Raw genomic sequence first — 13,433 nt, 5'->3', positions numbered from 1 at the left:
GCTTCATCTTTTGCTAATATAGGTCTTTGACTTTTTTCTACTACGTCTATCTATTCTTTTGTAATTTTTAAAGGACTTATTCAGCTTCCCAATCACATAGGCAGATCACTGACATGTGCTGCAGACATTACTAATCAATCATGGGATTGTTTCCCACTGAACCCAGAGGCAGGCTCAGAATCCATCTCAACACAACACTTCCCCCAGCCCCCAAATAACTGCTACCAACCTTTCAGAGCCGACATCTGAGATGAACTCTATTGGGCATTGTTGGCATGAGCTGAGTATGGGAAGGAAATGACCACAAAGGAAGGCTAAGTGACAGAATGTGCCCTTCCAATCCTGTCACAGGGTGGTATACACTCTTCACCCTGACCTTCCATGGTGGTCACTCTACCATCAAAGAGACCAGCTCCTTCTAACAGCCAGAAAACCACCATCATTGAATGAGTGAAGAAGAGAGAATGTTCAAGAGACCCAATAAGTCTGTGAAGTCACAGGACCAGACACAAGCACGTCCCTTACTTACCTGATGGGAATGATGTTGGAAAACAGCAGAAGGAACCGGATGATCTGTAGGTACCAGCGGCCAGCAAAATGTTGCAGGGCAACCATGACCAGGGACACCACGACCAAAGCGCCAAAGAGGATCTTTGTGAGGCAGTTCACTTCCAGGTCAAACAGGCCAATCTGTTGGGGCCAGGCACAGAGACAAAGTCGGGTTACTAGGTGCGATCCACAGTCCACCTGGAGAACTAAACCTTTACCATCAACCCCTGGGAATACTGGGCTCTGTGGCCCACAACTTGTAACAGACACCCAAGGGACCCCGGAGAACTTGGATTTGGAATTCATTTTATGATGTAAGAAGATTTAGCCTGGGAAACAAGCAGACTTCTGCCACATTCAGTGGTGCAGTGTATTCCATACCCCCTACAAGCCGTTTCCATGGCCCTGTGAAATGACTCAGGACTTGCACCAGTGTTGTTTTGTACTCACAGCCACCCCACATAGCAGAGTACAACCATCCCATGGGGTCCCTAGGGTGCAGTCTTTGTGGAAGCGGACTGCCACACCTTTCTCCAGGGGAGTTACTTGTTGTTAAGTGCCATCGAGTCAGTTCCAACTCACAGTGACCCTGTATAGGGTTTCTGAAGAGTGGCTGCTGAGTTTGAACCATCGACCTTGTGGTTCAAACCGACCTTGTGGTCTAGCGCTTTGTCTCACAGCGGAGCCACTAGGTGGATGCAAATTGCCAAGCTTTTGCTTAGCATCAGAACACTGAACCACTGCACCAACACAGGTCTTTTTGTTGTTTTTTACTTTTACAAAATCTTAGAAACCTTTACTAAACAAAAGTATCAAAATCTGAAGCTCTTGTTTCTTGACATATCCTCTATCTAGACTGGTATTTTTCTCTCTCTCCTTTTTTTTAATGATAAGTGCATTTACCATGTAAGGTTATTACAACGATCAAAATGCTTGTAAGATGCTCCTTTTCAGTTTATTTATCTAATAAAATAAATATGCATTGTTTTCCTTCAAGTACATTAAAAAATAAATAAATAATAAGGAAGCAATTTCCTTCCCTTTCTTTTTAACTCCCTTTGTAGTACAATCCAACACACGGATTTAGTACTGATTCAAAGTTTGGAGCACACACCCCTGGTGAAACCAGATTTTTAGGTGCAACCTGAGTGGACAGTATGAAGTTAATAATCAGATGTTTACTCTCATGTAGAGTCAAGAAAAGCAACAGTAACTAGCACATCCCAGTCATAACTTCAGAGGCTCATGGCCCAGGACGAGGCTTCAACGTTGAATACGTGATGCTGTAGTTGCAATGATGGTTGTAATGGAGGCCTGGAAATGACTGCATCTGAGGGAACATGGCACCAGTTCATGCTCTGACAAGGGAGACAGTTGGTAATGTTCTGATCCTTACACGCTAGAAGCGGGATGGGTGGGTAACACACATGGTGTGAACAAAGCAATGACAGGGTCTTGAACAGACCACAGGTATGACACCTTAGGATGTGTGAAGGCCTGTGGTTCAGCTTGGCTGCCCACCTAGCCTCCTCACACCAGCCCTGGGAACTGTATAGACTGGGTGGAGTATCAGGCTCTCGAGCCACTTTCTTGTGTATAAAGTGAGGGTAATACACTGGACTACCAGGTTCGTTTGAAATGCAAGGTCAGTGGTTCAAACTCACCAGCCACTCCTCGGAAACCCTATACAGGGTTGCTATGAGTCGGCAGCAACTTGACGACACTTAACAACAACAACAAAGGAAGCATCTTTGTTCACAGGCTGTTGAGAGTATGAAACAAGAGTCAGGTCCAAGGGCAGTAACCCCTGGCCCATAGGGAGCACTCAGGAGTGGTTTGAACTTAAAAGCTTTACAATATTTACAAACTCAGACCCAAACTGATCCCTGTTATCAAGTCGATTCTAACTCATAGTGACTTTGGATAGAGTTTCTGAGGTTGCAAATCTTTACAGGAGCAGAAAGCCTCATCTTTCTCCTGCTGGTGGGTTTGAACTGCCGATGGGATGGTTAGCAGCAGTCTTGTGCTTATCCTACAGAGCCACAGCAACCCACATAATCAGGGGGTTTAAAAAGTTCATGGGAAAATTCCATTCTTTTTGGTTTTGGCCAAACTTTTTACTTAATATTCTGTAGTTGTCTGGTACACACATAAGTGGTCTCAATGGGTGGGAGGGAGGAAAGGGAGGCTCTTGATGATTTACAAGGAAATACCAGAAAGGCAAAATAAGCCAGCATTATCCTTTTGTGTGGGGTTTACTGGATGAATAGCACTTTCTTAAAAAGCCCATTATCTTTTCATTCTATTTTCCCCCAAACTTGTTAGAAGCCCCCTAGTCTATGCACTGTATGTATTTACAGACAACAGATGGGGAGGCAACCGTATACATAAAATAACGCTGCTAAGGTGTTGCTCGTTTTAAGTCCAGTTTCTCTCTTCATCAATAGCGGTCATCAGAGTCCACCTGCTGATGCCATTCTGACAAGGAAATGCAGTCTGTTAGACTCTGACATACCTTACTTCGGGGATTTGAGGTATTCATGACACTTCGGAGTTCTCTGCCCGTATAAAGAACGACACCCACGACTGTGCCTAAAATGAGAGAAACAAACCCGCAGAAAAATGAAGACACAGGAGTGGTCCTACAAATGACCCACTTGGGCCTGCTTAAACCCATGTTTTCCGAAACCAACAACTATACCATGAGGATGCCAAAAATTGTCTGCTGGGGCCAGCCAGTCAGTCATCTATGGATATGCTGAGCAGTGTGGTAGCTGCTAGCCACATGTGGCTATTTAAATTAAAGCTCAATTAGCATAAAATAAAATCTAGCTGCCTAAGCATAGTGGTTAAGAATCAGACTGCGAACCTTAAGGTCAGCAGTTCGAAACTACCAGCTGTTCCGTGGGAGAAAAATGAAGCTTTCTGTTCCCGTAAAGATTTACAGCCTCGGAAACCCTGTACAGGGTCACTATCAGTCAGAACCGACTACACGGCACGTAACAACAAACAACAACATCCTCATCAGCCAAGGAGCTCTGGTAGCATAGTGGTTACGAATTGGGCTGCGAACCGCAAGGTCAGCAGTTCGAAACTACCAGCTGCTCCGCGGGAGAAAGATGAGGCTTTCTGCTCCCATAAAGATTCACAGCCTCGGAAACCCTGTACAGGGTCACTATGAATCGCAACTGACTCCACGACGCATAACAAAAACAACCTCCTCATTAGCCACATTTCATGAGCTCATTAGCTCTAAGATGGGAGAGCAAAGCTCAGAGCGTTTCTGTTACCATATGAAAGTTCTATGTTGTTGTTAAGTGCCCTCGAGTTGATTCCTACCCATAGTGACCCTGTATAGGGTTTCCAAGGAACAGCTGGTGAGCTTGAACCATGGACCTTGCAGTTCAAATGACTTTGCAGTCTGACGCATTAGCCCACCAGGACTCCTAGAAAGTTCTATTGTTGTTATTAAGTGCCATGGAGTCAGTTCCAACCCATAGTGACTCTGTACAGGGTTTCTGAGGCTGTACATCTTTACAGGAGCAGAAAACCTCATCTTTCTCCTGTGGAGCAGCTGCTAGTTTCAAACTGCTGACCTTGAGGTTAACAGCCCGATTCGTAACCACTACGCTACTAGAGCTCCTTAGGACAGCACCTATCTATGGAGTCCCAAAACAGCTGCCTCGGGCCAATTCCAATTTGTGGCAACCTCGAGGGTTTCTGAGGAGAATTACACTCCATGATGGGTTCTTTAATATCTGTGATCTTTCAGGTCGATCACTCGGCCTTTTGAGGTACCTCTGGGTAGATTCAAACGGCTAACCTTTCAATTAATAACCAAGCACTTAATTTGGCACCACCTACGTACTCCTCAATGGGGTCCAGCAGCCTCTGAAAGCAGGAAACCTGGAGCAGGGGTCTTTACTGCACCATGACATTGACCTTAGAGAGTTCCAGAGGTGAACCAAACATTCCTTTATTCATAAATCATTACAGCAGTTCATGAAAACACTTTTCTTTTTAGAGTATAGTCTTTCCATCCAATCCAAGTCTTCCTAGACTCTGTGTCTACCCATTCAGGGGACTTCTAGCCAGATAACAATTCTCCTTTCCTACGAACTTCTCTCTGCCCACCCAGGGCACGATATTGAAAGATATGGACTCCTCTAAAAATAAACAACTTGTAAGAAGAAAAGGGAGAGAACAAACAAGATGGCGGATCGGGTGGACGTATAGCAGAGAGCTCCACCAACAACACAGAATACCCGAACAAGCAGGCTTAGGGGATGGTCCCAGAACTCTGAACCACATATAAAGGAATACTCAGAAGGTTGGAAGGCTCACAGCTGGGGGAATTTGTGGCAGAAGCAAGAAATCTATTGCTTTCTAGTCCGGGATGCTCGGCTGCTCCAGGAGCCGCCATCTTGGGTGAGACCACGTGAGGGAAAGATCGGAGCAGCCACAGACGCCTGGCAGAACCGCTGAGATAAAGGTGTGGACAAATTCTTCTCTTTTGGTAGCTGTTCATTGGTCCCTTGCTGTCTGCGCACCTCCATTCTGGTGACTATAGGGGTGCCTGAGCTAGTGGGCACCCCAGCCCCACCCTCAGAGGGTTCTACTACGCATGCGCACAGATCTCTTCGAAATTTAAAGAAGAAAAGTGAGAAGATACAACTATAGTTCTTTATATGTCAGGAGCAAAAGATAAAGAAGGAAATCTAAAAGTGAGAGAAATAATTATATGATTACTGTCTCTTCTACTCTGAGACCCAAAGAACTTGTATGGTACCCACCCAGCTACCCCCAATGGAATGCGCTGGTCAGGAGCACAACAGAAGAATCCTGACAATAAGAGAGAGAAATGTGAAACAGAACTTCAAGGTCTGAAACAATTCAAACTTACTGGATCCCAGTGAGGCTGGCAGAGTCTCCAAGACTACAGTTGAATTGCTCCTCAAACCCTGAATTGAAACTATTCTCTGAAGTCACCTTTAAACTAAGCATTAGCCCAAAGAGCAAAATTGTCACCCTTGAATATTACATTTCTTTAAAAAAACAACAAATCTGTGTTAAGACCAAAGGATCAGCAGTTATAAAGCAGAGCTGAGGGAATGGGGAAGCAGGGAGGTGACGTTAATAGCTATGAAACAACAGACGAGAAATGAGGAGAATGTCAACACAATGTGTAGGGGGCAGCCACTGGCCACTATGTCTAGAAGCTGGGGAATGGGAACAGGCTTTGCTGTGGCTATTTTCACCAAAACTACATTTTAAAAAGTAAAAAAAAAAGGGAACACAAATGGCCAATTAATAGTGCAAAAGATGTCCAACTTAGTAAATAATCACAGGACAGTTAACTAAGCCATTTTTATCCTCAGGATAAAAGAGGGGAATGGACAGACACACTGGACACAACAATGCGCTCAAACACAGTCATGATGTGAGGATGGGGGCAGGACCGGGCAGTGTCTCATTTCAACGCAACGGCACCTACAAACAACAGACTGACGGACATTCAAAAGACTGATGAGACCCAATGTTGGTTAAGACTAGAGGAGACGGACCTTTTCCTAAACACTGTTGGCCCAAGTGCGCACTGACCCACTCGTTTTTGTTTAGGGAAACTGGCAATATCTGTCCAAAGTCTGTCTACATGTACCCTTACCAAGGTATGCCCAGATGATGTTCGTTTTGCCATGGGGAAAACAGCTGAAGAGGGAAACCAAGTGACGCGGTCATCAAGAAAAATGACAGCTGGGAGGAAGAGAGGCCAGAGGGAGGAGACTAGTTTGCTCTGGGTAATCAGAGATGATGACCTGTGGGCTAGAGCTTGGAACCCGAGAAGAAGTCAGCCCTGCCAAGCTCTCCGGGAAGATCCGGCGTACAATTTCACCTCTGCTGGAAACAGCAATACGGACTCTTCTCTCCCCGGGGTCTCAGAAGTGACTGTGTGGGGGTATTGCAGGTGCCCTTCCAGACCACCACCATACAGCAAAGGTCGCCAGAAAGTGAGCCACACAGATGTTTTGGTTTCCCAGTGCTTACAAAAGCGAAGTTGGCATTGTTCCATAATTTCTTCAATTGCATTATGAAAGACTTTGGAATATTGTGAGAATGAACAAAACATGATACTGAGACACCAAGTGCACACACGCTGTCAGGAAAACGATGTCGAAGAGACAGTGTTGCCAGAAACCTTCAATTTGTACAAACCGAAGGACCTGCAAAGAGCAGTAAAGGAATCACACGACTAAGAATCCAGAGGTGGAGACCCATGTACAGCAAAAGTGCCCAAGCCCCCATCGAACGCCGTGACTGTCTCTGAGCAGAGAGCCTCGGAGAAGGCGCCAAAGTCCCTCAGGTCTGAAGGCCCAGCCAGGTGAATGACACCAATCCCTGCAGGATACGGTTCCTGCCAGGAGGCTCTCAGCAGATGGCAGGCCCGGAGGCTGGCCTGCGTTTCAGCAGATGGCAGGCTGCCGTGGATACAGGCAGCAGGTCCCTCGGGCCCCATTGTCCCAGCCGATGGAGGGACAGAGGAGTCAGCACCGCTCACACTGCCCCCAATACAGCTCTCTCAGTCTCAGACCCAAGGTCCAGAGCTAGAGAAGATTCCTAATAACAGGGTGCCTCAAAGTGGAGTGTTCCCCCACAGTCCCAGCAAACCTTGATGCTTGAAAACACTGTTCAAAATGGCCTCTTGCAGCCAACACTTCCCCGTCCTCAAGACAAAAGCAAGATGCCGAGTATCTTCACCACACACTTGCCCTAAATGTCACGACCACCCAGAGAGGAAACACCGCCTGACAGTCCACAGATGTGCACTGTTGCGTGGGCCCAGTGTTTTAAAGGCGTCGACTTACTTGTCAACCTTTAGAATTAGGAATTTCATGGAAAACATGGAGATTTCCAGCTTCTCCTGGAAAACTGGTAGATGAAGTAACCCAGGTATAATCAGCTGGAGTGGAATAACAGCCACACTCTGCATTCAGTCATGTGAGCTGGAGCTCAGCTTCCACCCAGCCCCAGCCCCATCTGTAACTCCAGCCTCCTGACCCCTGCTTCCTATCTGCCATCTTCTCCATCCCTTCTTGATCTCATCCCCCTCTCCATTCCTCCTCTCTACAGCCTGCAGATCCGTTCTCCCAGTCGGTGCTCCGCTGGTTTCTCTCTCTCTCTCTTTTTTTTTTTTTTGGTTGCTCATTCATTCACACATCTATCTGATTAGTTGTAAAGGAACTATGGCAGAGAAAGCCATAAGCCTGCAAGGGAACAGTCTCGAACTAATACATCCCAAGACAGTTAAGATTGTCCAAGTCTCACAGTCCCTGTCCTGAATATGGCACCCTTAGCAGGGGCTGACGTCAGGCACTGTAGTTGTTGCTAGGTGACGTTGAGTCAGTTCCAACTCCCAGCAACCTTCTGTATAACAGAACGAAACACTGGCAGGTCCGGCACCAGTCTCACCATTGTTGTTAAGTCTGGGCCCACTGTTGTAGCCACTATGCCAATCCATCTCAACGATGGCCTTAGGTACTGTCGTTGTCGTTGTTAAGTGCCTTCAAGTCGATTCCAACCCATAGCGACCCTGTATAGGGTTTCCAAGGAGCTGCTGGTGAGCTTGAACCACCGACCTTGCAGTTTGCAATCTGACACATTAGCCCACAGCGCTACACCAGGAGTCCTGTACTAGATGCTTTATCCACATAAACCCTAACACCCTGGGCCTAAGATACTCCCATACACACACCCATCCTAGGGCTCCACCCAGCAGATTTCCTAGACTGGGGCCTCTTTGGAGAAGAAAGGAACTGAAGCACTAGAGAGAGTTTCCTCTCTTGTCCATTCTATAGCCATCAGTAGTGGGGAATCACTCTGCATCCAAACTCCAAGAGCAGCTCTCTCCCCAATACCGGCTTTCTGCCTGCTGCTGGTATAGGGACCGACACTAGAGGGAGAGCGGCTGAAGGAGAGGCATGATCTGCAGGAACTCTGGTAGCTTTGCAACCCACATAGTGAAGGTTCCAAGCTCAGTGGAGTTCTGTGTCCACCCCATGGTTCAGGAGAATAGGTGCTAGCAGGTCTGCAAAACGGAGAAGAAGAGAGCTGGATACCATAAGCCATGTGAAGAAAGTGGCAGGAACAAACCTGCTAAGTGTTGTATGGTAGGAGCAGGTATCACTCTCACGTTTTCCTCGGTGGAGACGAGGCGGGAAGTTGTGAGCTAAGAACTCAAGGGGGTTAAAAACCACCAACCAGCTGGTTCTGCTGCTGCCACGGTGAGTGAAACTGCTTCATCCAAGCCCTTTATGATGCCCTAACTAAGTCTCTGGAGCACCTCTGCTCCTGAGGTCACTGACACTCTGCAACCCCTTTGTTCCTGCTCCCCTGAGAGTGGGCACTTGGGAACATCTATAGCAATGAGACAGGGCTGTGACATTCGAGTGTGTGATCAGCAGGCTTGTCTCACTGAACAAGTTGGGCATCGTCGTGTGGAAAGCTACACGTCGTGTGGCAGCCTGTGTCGGAGCATACAGCAATCTGCTACAGACTGGGGGGGTTAACAATGGAGCCTGTACCCCTGAGAGCTGGGGGTTAGAACACCTGAGCTCTGTAGCATCCAAGCCACCAGCTATGCCAAAGCCTCAGGGCCCTCCCTCATCCCTTCCCATAGTCCATTTATCACTCCAGCGATTCCTCCGCCTTGCAGAGCATGTGTTACCATGGCAACTGCATCCTCGACAAATTGATGGCAGCGAACTCAGCTGGCCCCTGAGTGCTGCTTGGAAAGCTTTTTTGTTATTTTCTGGACTTCCAACTGAGTTCTTAGAACAATGGAGCGACCATGTGGCAGAAGTGAGACACTGAAGGAAACACAGACGAGAAACTTCTTGTAATGAAGATAACTCGTGATGGATGTCTCTTCCAGTGGGTGTCAGAAGACAGTGGCTGACATTTCAGCATTCTATGTTGAAAGATCCACTCAGTAAGCAGCAGGGGGAGTTGAGATCAACTAAGGATGTGACTTCTGGTATGGTGCTGTCGGATCAGCACTGGACTGCGAACCACAAGGTTTGAACAGCTGGTCCAAACACACCAGCTGTTCCTCAGAAACCCTGTACAGGGTCGCTATGGGTCAGAATCGACTGAACGGCACTCAACAACCACAACAAAGACGTGGTTAATACACTCCCTCATCCTCATTCCGAAACATAAACCAGCTGGAGGGCGAGACCAGCAGTGTCTTTGGATCCTGGAATCACTGTTCTCTCCCCTCCCATGTCACCAAGCACAGCAAAGAGATGAATCTCATGTGTTTACTCTCAACAACAACATAAAAATAAGTTAAAATGTTCAAAGAAGACCTGTGGACCACTGTTCCACTCTGATAACACAAGGAACCTCTGTAAGAACTGACTTGAGGGCAACTGGTTTATTAAAAAAAACTGTTTTTTGAATTCAGTATTTGTTAACAGAATAGTCACAAGTGGAACAGCTGCTGAGGAAGTGACTGGCTCAGAGACATGGGTGACAAGAGCAGGAGACAAAGGAGGGAAGGGGCTGCTATGGGCTGAGCATGGCTGGAGCTGCGGAAGGCTATCAGGGGACCCGTGTCTCACCTGCTTAGCCATAGAGAGCAGTGAGAAAACATCCCAGACGGGGCGCAGAGACAGGACAGCAGTGGGCAAGAAATGTGGCACAAACCCAATCCCTGTCTATGTGAACCAAGAGGTGAGTGTGCCAGAGGAACTAGATACTGCCTGGTTACCACTACCAAAAGGAGCTCTGGTAGCGTAGTGGTTACGAATCGGGCTGCGAACCTAAAGGTCAGCGGTTCGAAACTACCAGCCGCTCCGCGGGAGAAAGATGAGGCTTTCTACTCCCGTAAGGAAGAAAACCCTGTACATTTTTAAAAAAAAACAACAACCAAAAAACCCCACCATATTAACTAGTCTGTTAGAGCCCGGTGGAACTCCCCAAACTACAGATTTTAGAAACGCTTCAAGCCAGAAACGGAACTCATGCCTACGATCACCCTCTGGCCAAACAACGGGCAGTTCAATGAAGTGACCAGTAACACCCATGAGGCCTGTTCTCTGAAGAACAAGACCAAAAGGCAGCATTTACCCAAAAGCAAAGTTCAGAAGGGCAGGAAGGGGCAACACAGATGGACGATGGAAAATGAAGAACCCAGGAAGGAAACAAGAAAAGTGCAATCAATATCACAAAACAAAACGTGTATAAACTGTAGAGTAGGAAACGGATTTGCTCCATAAACCTTTGTCCAAATCACAATAAAATGCTCAAAAGAACAATTGGCATCCTGGTATAGGATAGGCACTGGACTGCTAACTGCATGGTCTATGAAGCATGAGATGTGATGAACAGAGGTCCAATGTTCTGGTTCGTTCCCTCCCTCTTCTGAATCCTGGTGCACTAAAGAGTCATAAAGAAGCTTTGAGCAAAGGAAAGAGAGAGGAGAAGAAGATACCATGTTTGATGACAAACAAGCAAAAACTGACTGTTCCAAGAAGAAAGGCAGACATGGTAGATTTATAATAACAATATTATATGATACACTGGAATCCTGGGGTGGCGGTGTGGGTTAATGCGCTAGACTGCAAAGTCGTTTGAACCACAAGGTCGGTGGTTCAAGCTCACCAGCCGCTCCTTAGAAACCCTATACAGGGTCGCTATAGGTCAGAACTGACTTGACAGCACTTAACAACAACAAACAACAGTACTATATAATACACTAGTTGTTACTGTTGTTGTTGTTAGGGGCCATCGAGTCAGTACAGAGTCCTAGCAACCCTATGCACAACAGAAGGAAACACTGCCCAGTCCTGGGCCAACCTCACAATTGTTGCCACACTTGAGCCCACTGATGCTGCCATTTGGCCAATCCATCTTATTGGGGGTCTTCCTCTTTTTCTCTGACCCTCCACCTTACCAAACATGATATCCTTCTCCAGCGACTTGTCCCTCCTGACAGTATGTCCAAAGTATGAGAGACAAAGTTTGCCTATCCTGGCCTTCAGGGAGCACTCTGACTGCACTTCTTCTAATAAACATCTGTTGGTTCTTTTGGCAGCCCATGGCACTTTCAGTATTCTCCTCCAACACCATAACTCAAATGCATCAATTCTTCTATGGTCTTCCTTATTCACTGTCCAGCTTTCGCATGCATATGAGGTTATTGAAAATACCATGGCTTGGGTCAGGCGTACCTTAGTCCTCAAGCTGACATCTTTGCTCTTTAACACTTTAAAAAGGTCTTGTGCAGATTTGCCTAATGCAATACGTCGTCTGATCTCTTGAGTGCTGCTTCCATGAGTGTTGATAAGTCAATCCAAGAAGAATGAAGTCCTTGACAATTTCAATCTTTTCTCCATTGATAAGAATGTTGTTTATTGGTCCAGTAGTGAGGATTTTTATTTTCTTTACATTGAGATGCAATCCACACCAAAGGCTGTGGTCTTTGATCTTTATCAGTAAATATTTTAAGTCCTCTTCATTTTCAGTAAGCAAGTTTGTATCATCTGCATATCGCAGGTTGTTAATGAGTCTTCCTCCAATCCTGATGCCACGTTTTTCTTCATAGAACCCAGCTTATTGGATTATTTGCTCAGCATACAGACTGAATAAGTATGGTGAAAGAATACAACCCTGTCACACATCTCTCTTAACTTTAAACCATTCAGTGTTCCCATGTTCTGTTCGAACAACTGCTGGTCCATGTACAGATTCCTCATGAGCACAATTAAGTGTTCTAGAATACTCATACTTCACAATGTTATCCATAGCTTGTCATGATCCACACAATCGAAAGCCTTCGCGTAGTCAATAAAACACAGGTAAACATCTTTCTGATATTCTCTGCTTTTAGCCAAGATCTATCGGACATCAGCAATGATTATCCCTCATTCCACGTCCTCTTCTGAATCCAGCTTGAACCTCTGGAAGTTCTCTGTCATTGTATGGTTGCAGCCATTTCTGTATTACTTGCATGGGATATCAAAGATATTGTCCGATGATTTCCGCATTCCACTGGGTCACCTCTCTTGGGGATGGGTTCAGTTCGGATCTCTTCCAATGAGTTGGCCAGGTAGCTGTCTTTCAAATTTCTTGGCTTAGATGAGTGAGTGCCTCCAGTGCCACCTCACTTTGTTGGAAGATTTCAATTTGTATTCCATCAATTCCTGGTCCCTTGTTCTTTCCCAATGCCTTCAACGCACCTTGGACTTCTTCCTTCAGTGTATTTATAACACCCTATAACAGGCTGCACAATGATGCATTGTGCCTGTAGCACAGAGCACCTCGATTCAAGTTCCAGATCTGCCTTCTACCCGCTGTCTGACTTTGGACAAGTTACTTAACCTCTCTGAGCTTTGGTTTCCTCATAGGCAGAATGGGGATAATAGGAGAAACGACCCTCATGGTTGGACCATCAGGAAAGTTAAGAGGAGTGCACTGCACACATGCAGGGCTCAATGCGGGACTATGTTGCAACACTGAAGGCTGGAATTCCGTCTACTTAGGGGCCACGTGCTCCGCCTCACACCAGCTTTCACAATCTAAAAGCACTATGTCAGTGGTCACGGCGGCACTTTTCACACCTGTCAAAAGGTGGGAGCAGCACCACATCCATCAACAGGTGAACACAAAGAAACAACACGTGGCCGAAACACACAGTAGACTACAACTCAGCCATGTAGAGAAACGAGGTCCTTGCGCATGCCTCGACATGGATGCATCGTGAATGTGTTGTGCGGCACAGAATGCGTTCATTGCGTACGGACAAACACAGCATGATCTTACATACATAAAATCAGCAAATATATGGAAACCAAAGGTTATGAGGGGGTGGCTGGGAGAAGGGC

At 46.4% G+C, this 13,433-nt stretch overlaps 1 protein-coding gene across 1 annotated transcript in view; it reads right to left on the bottom strand.

The window, feature by feature from the left end:
* Nucleotides 1-13,433, bottom strand: part of ATP9A (ATPase, class II, type 9A) — a 175,200-nt gene that overhangs the window by 71,109 nt on the left and 90,658 nt on the right. The window contains exons 10-11 of the mRNA XM_006839177.1: nt 3,065-3,141; nt 530-690 (exon numbers count right to left, since the gene is read on the bottom strand). Of these exons, the coding sequence (XP_006839240.1) occupies nt 530-690; nt 3,065-3,141 (238 nt within the window). The remainder of the gene's footprint in view (nt 1-529; nt 691-3,064; nt 3,142-13,433) is intronic.

The sequence above is a fragment of the Chrysochloris asiatica genome, unplaced genomic scaffold, assembly GCF_000296735.1.
Source record: "Chrysochloris asiatica unplaced genomic scaffold, ChrAsi1.0 scaffold00023, whole genome shotgun sequence".
Lineage (NCBI taxonomy): Eukaryota > Metazoa > Chordata > Mammalia > Afrosoricida > Chrysochloridae > Chrysochloris > Chrysochloris asiatica.
Note: the sequence above shows the minus strand (reverse complement) of the source record. Positions and strands in the feature narration are given on the sequence as shown.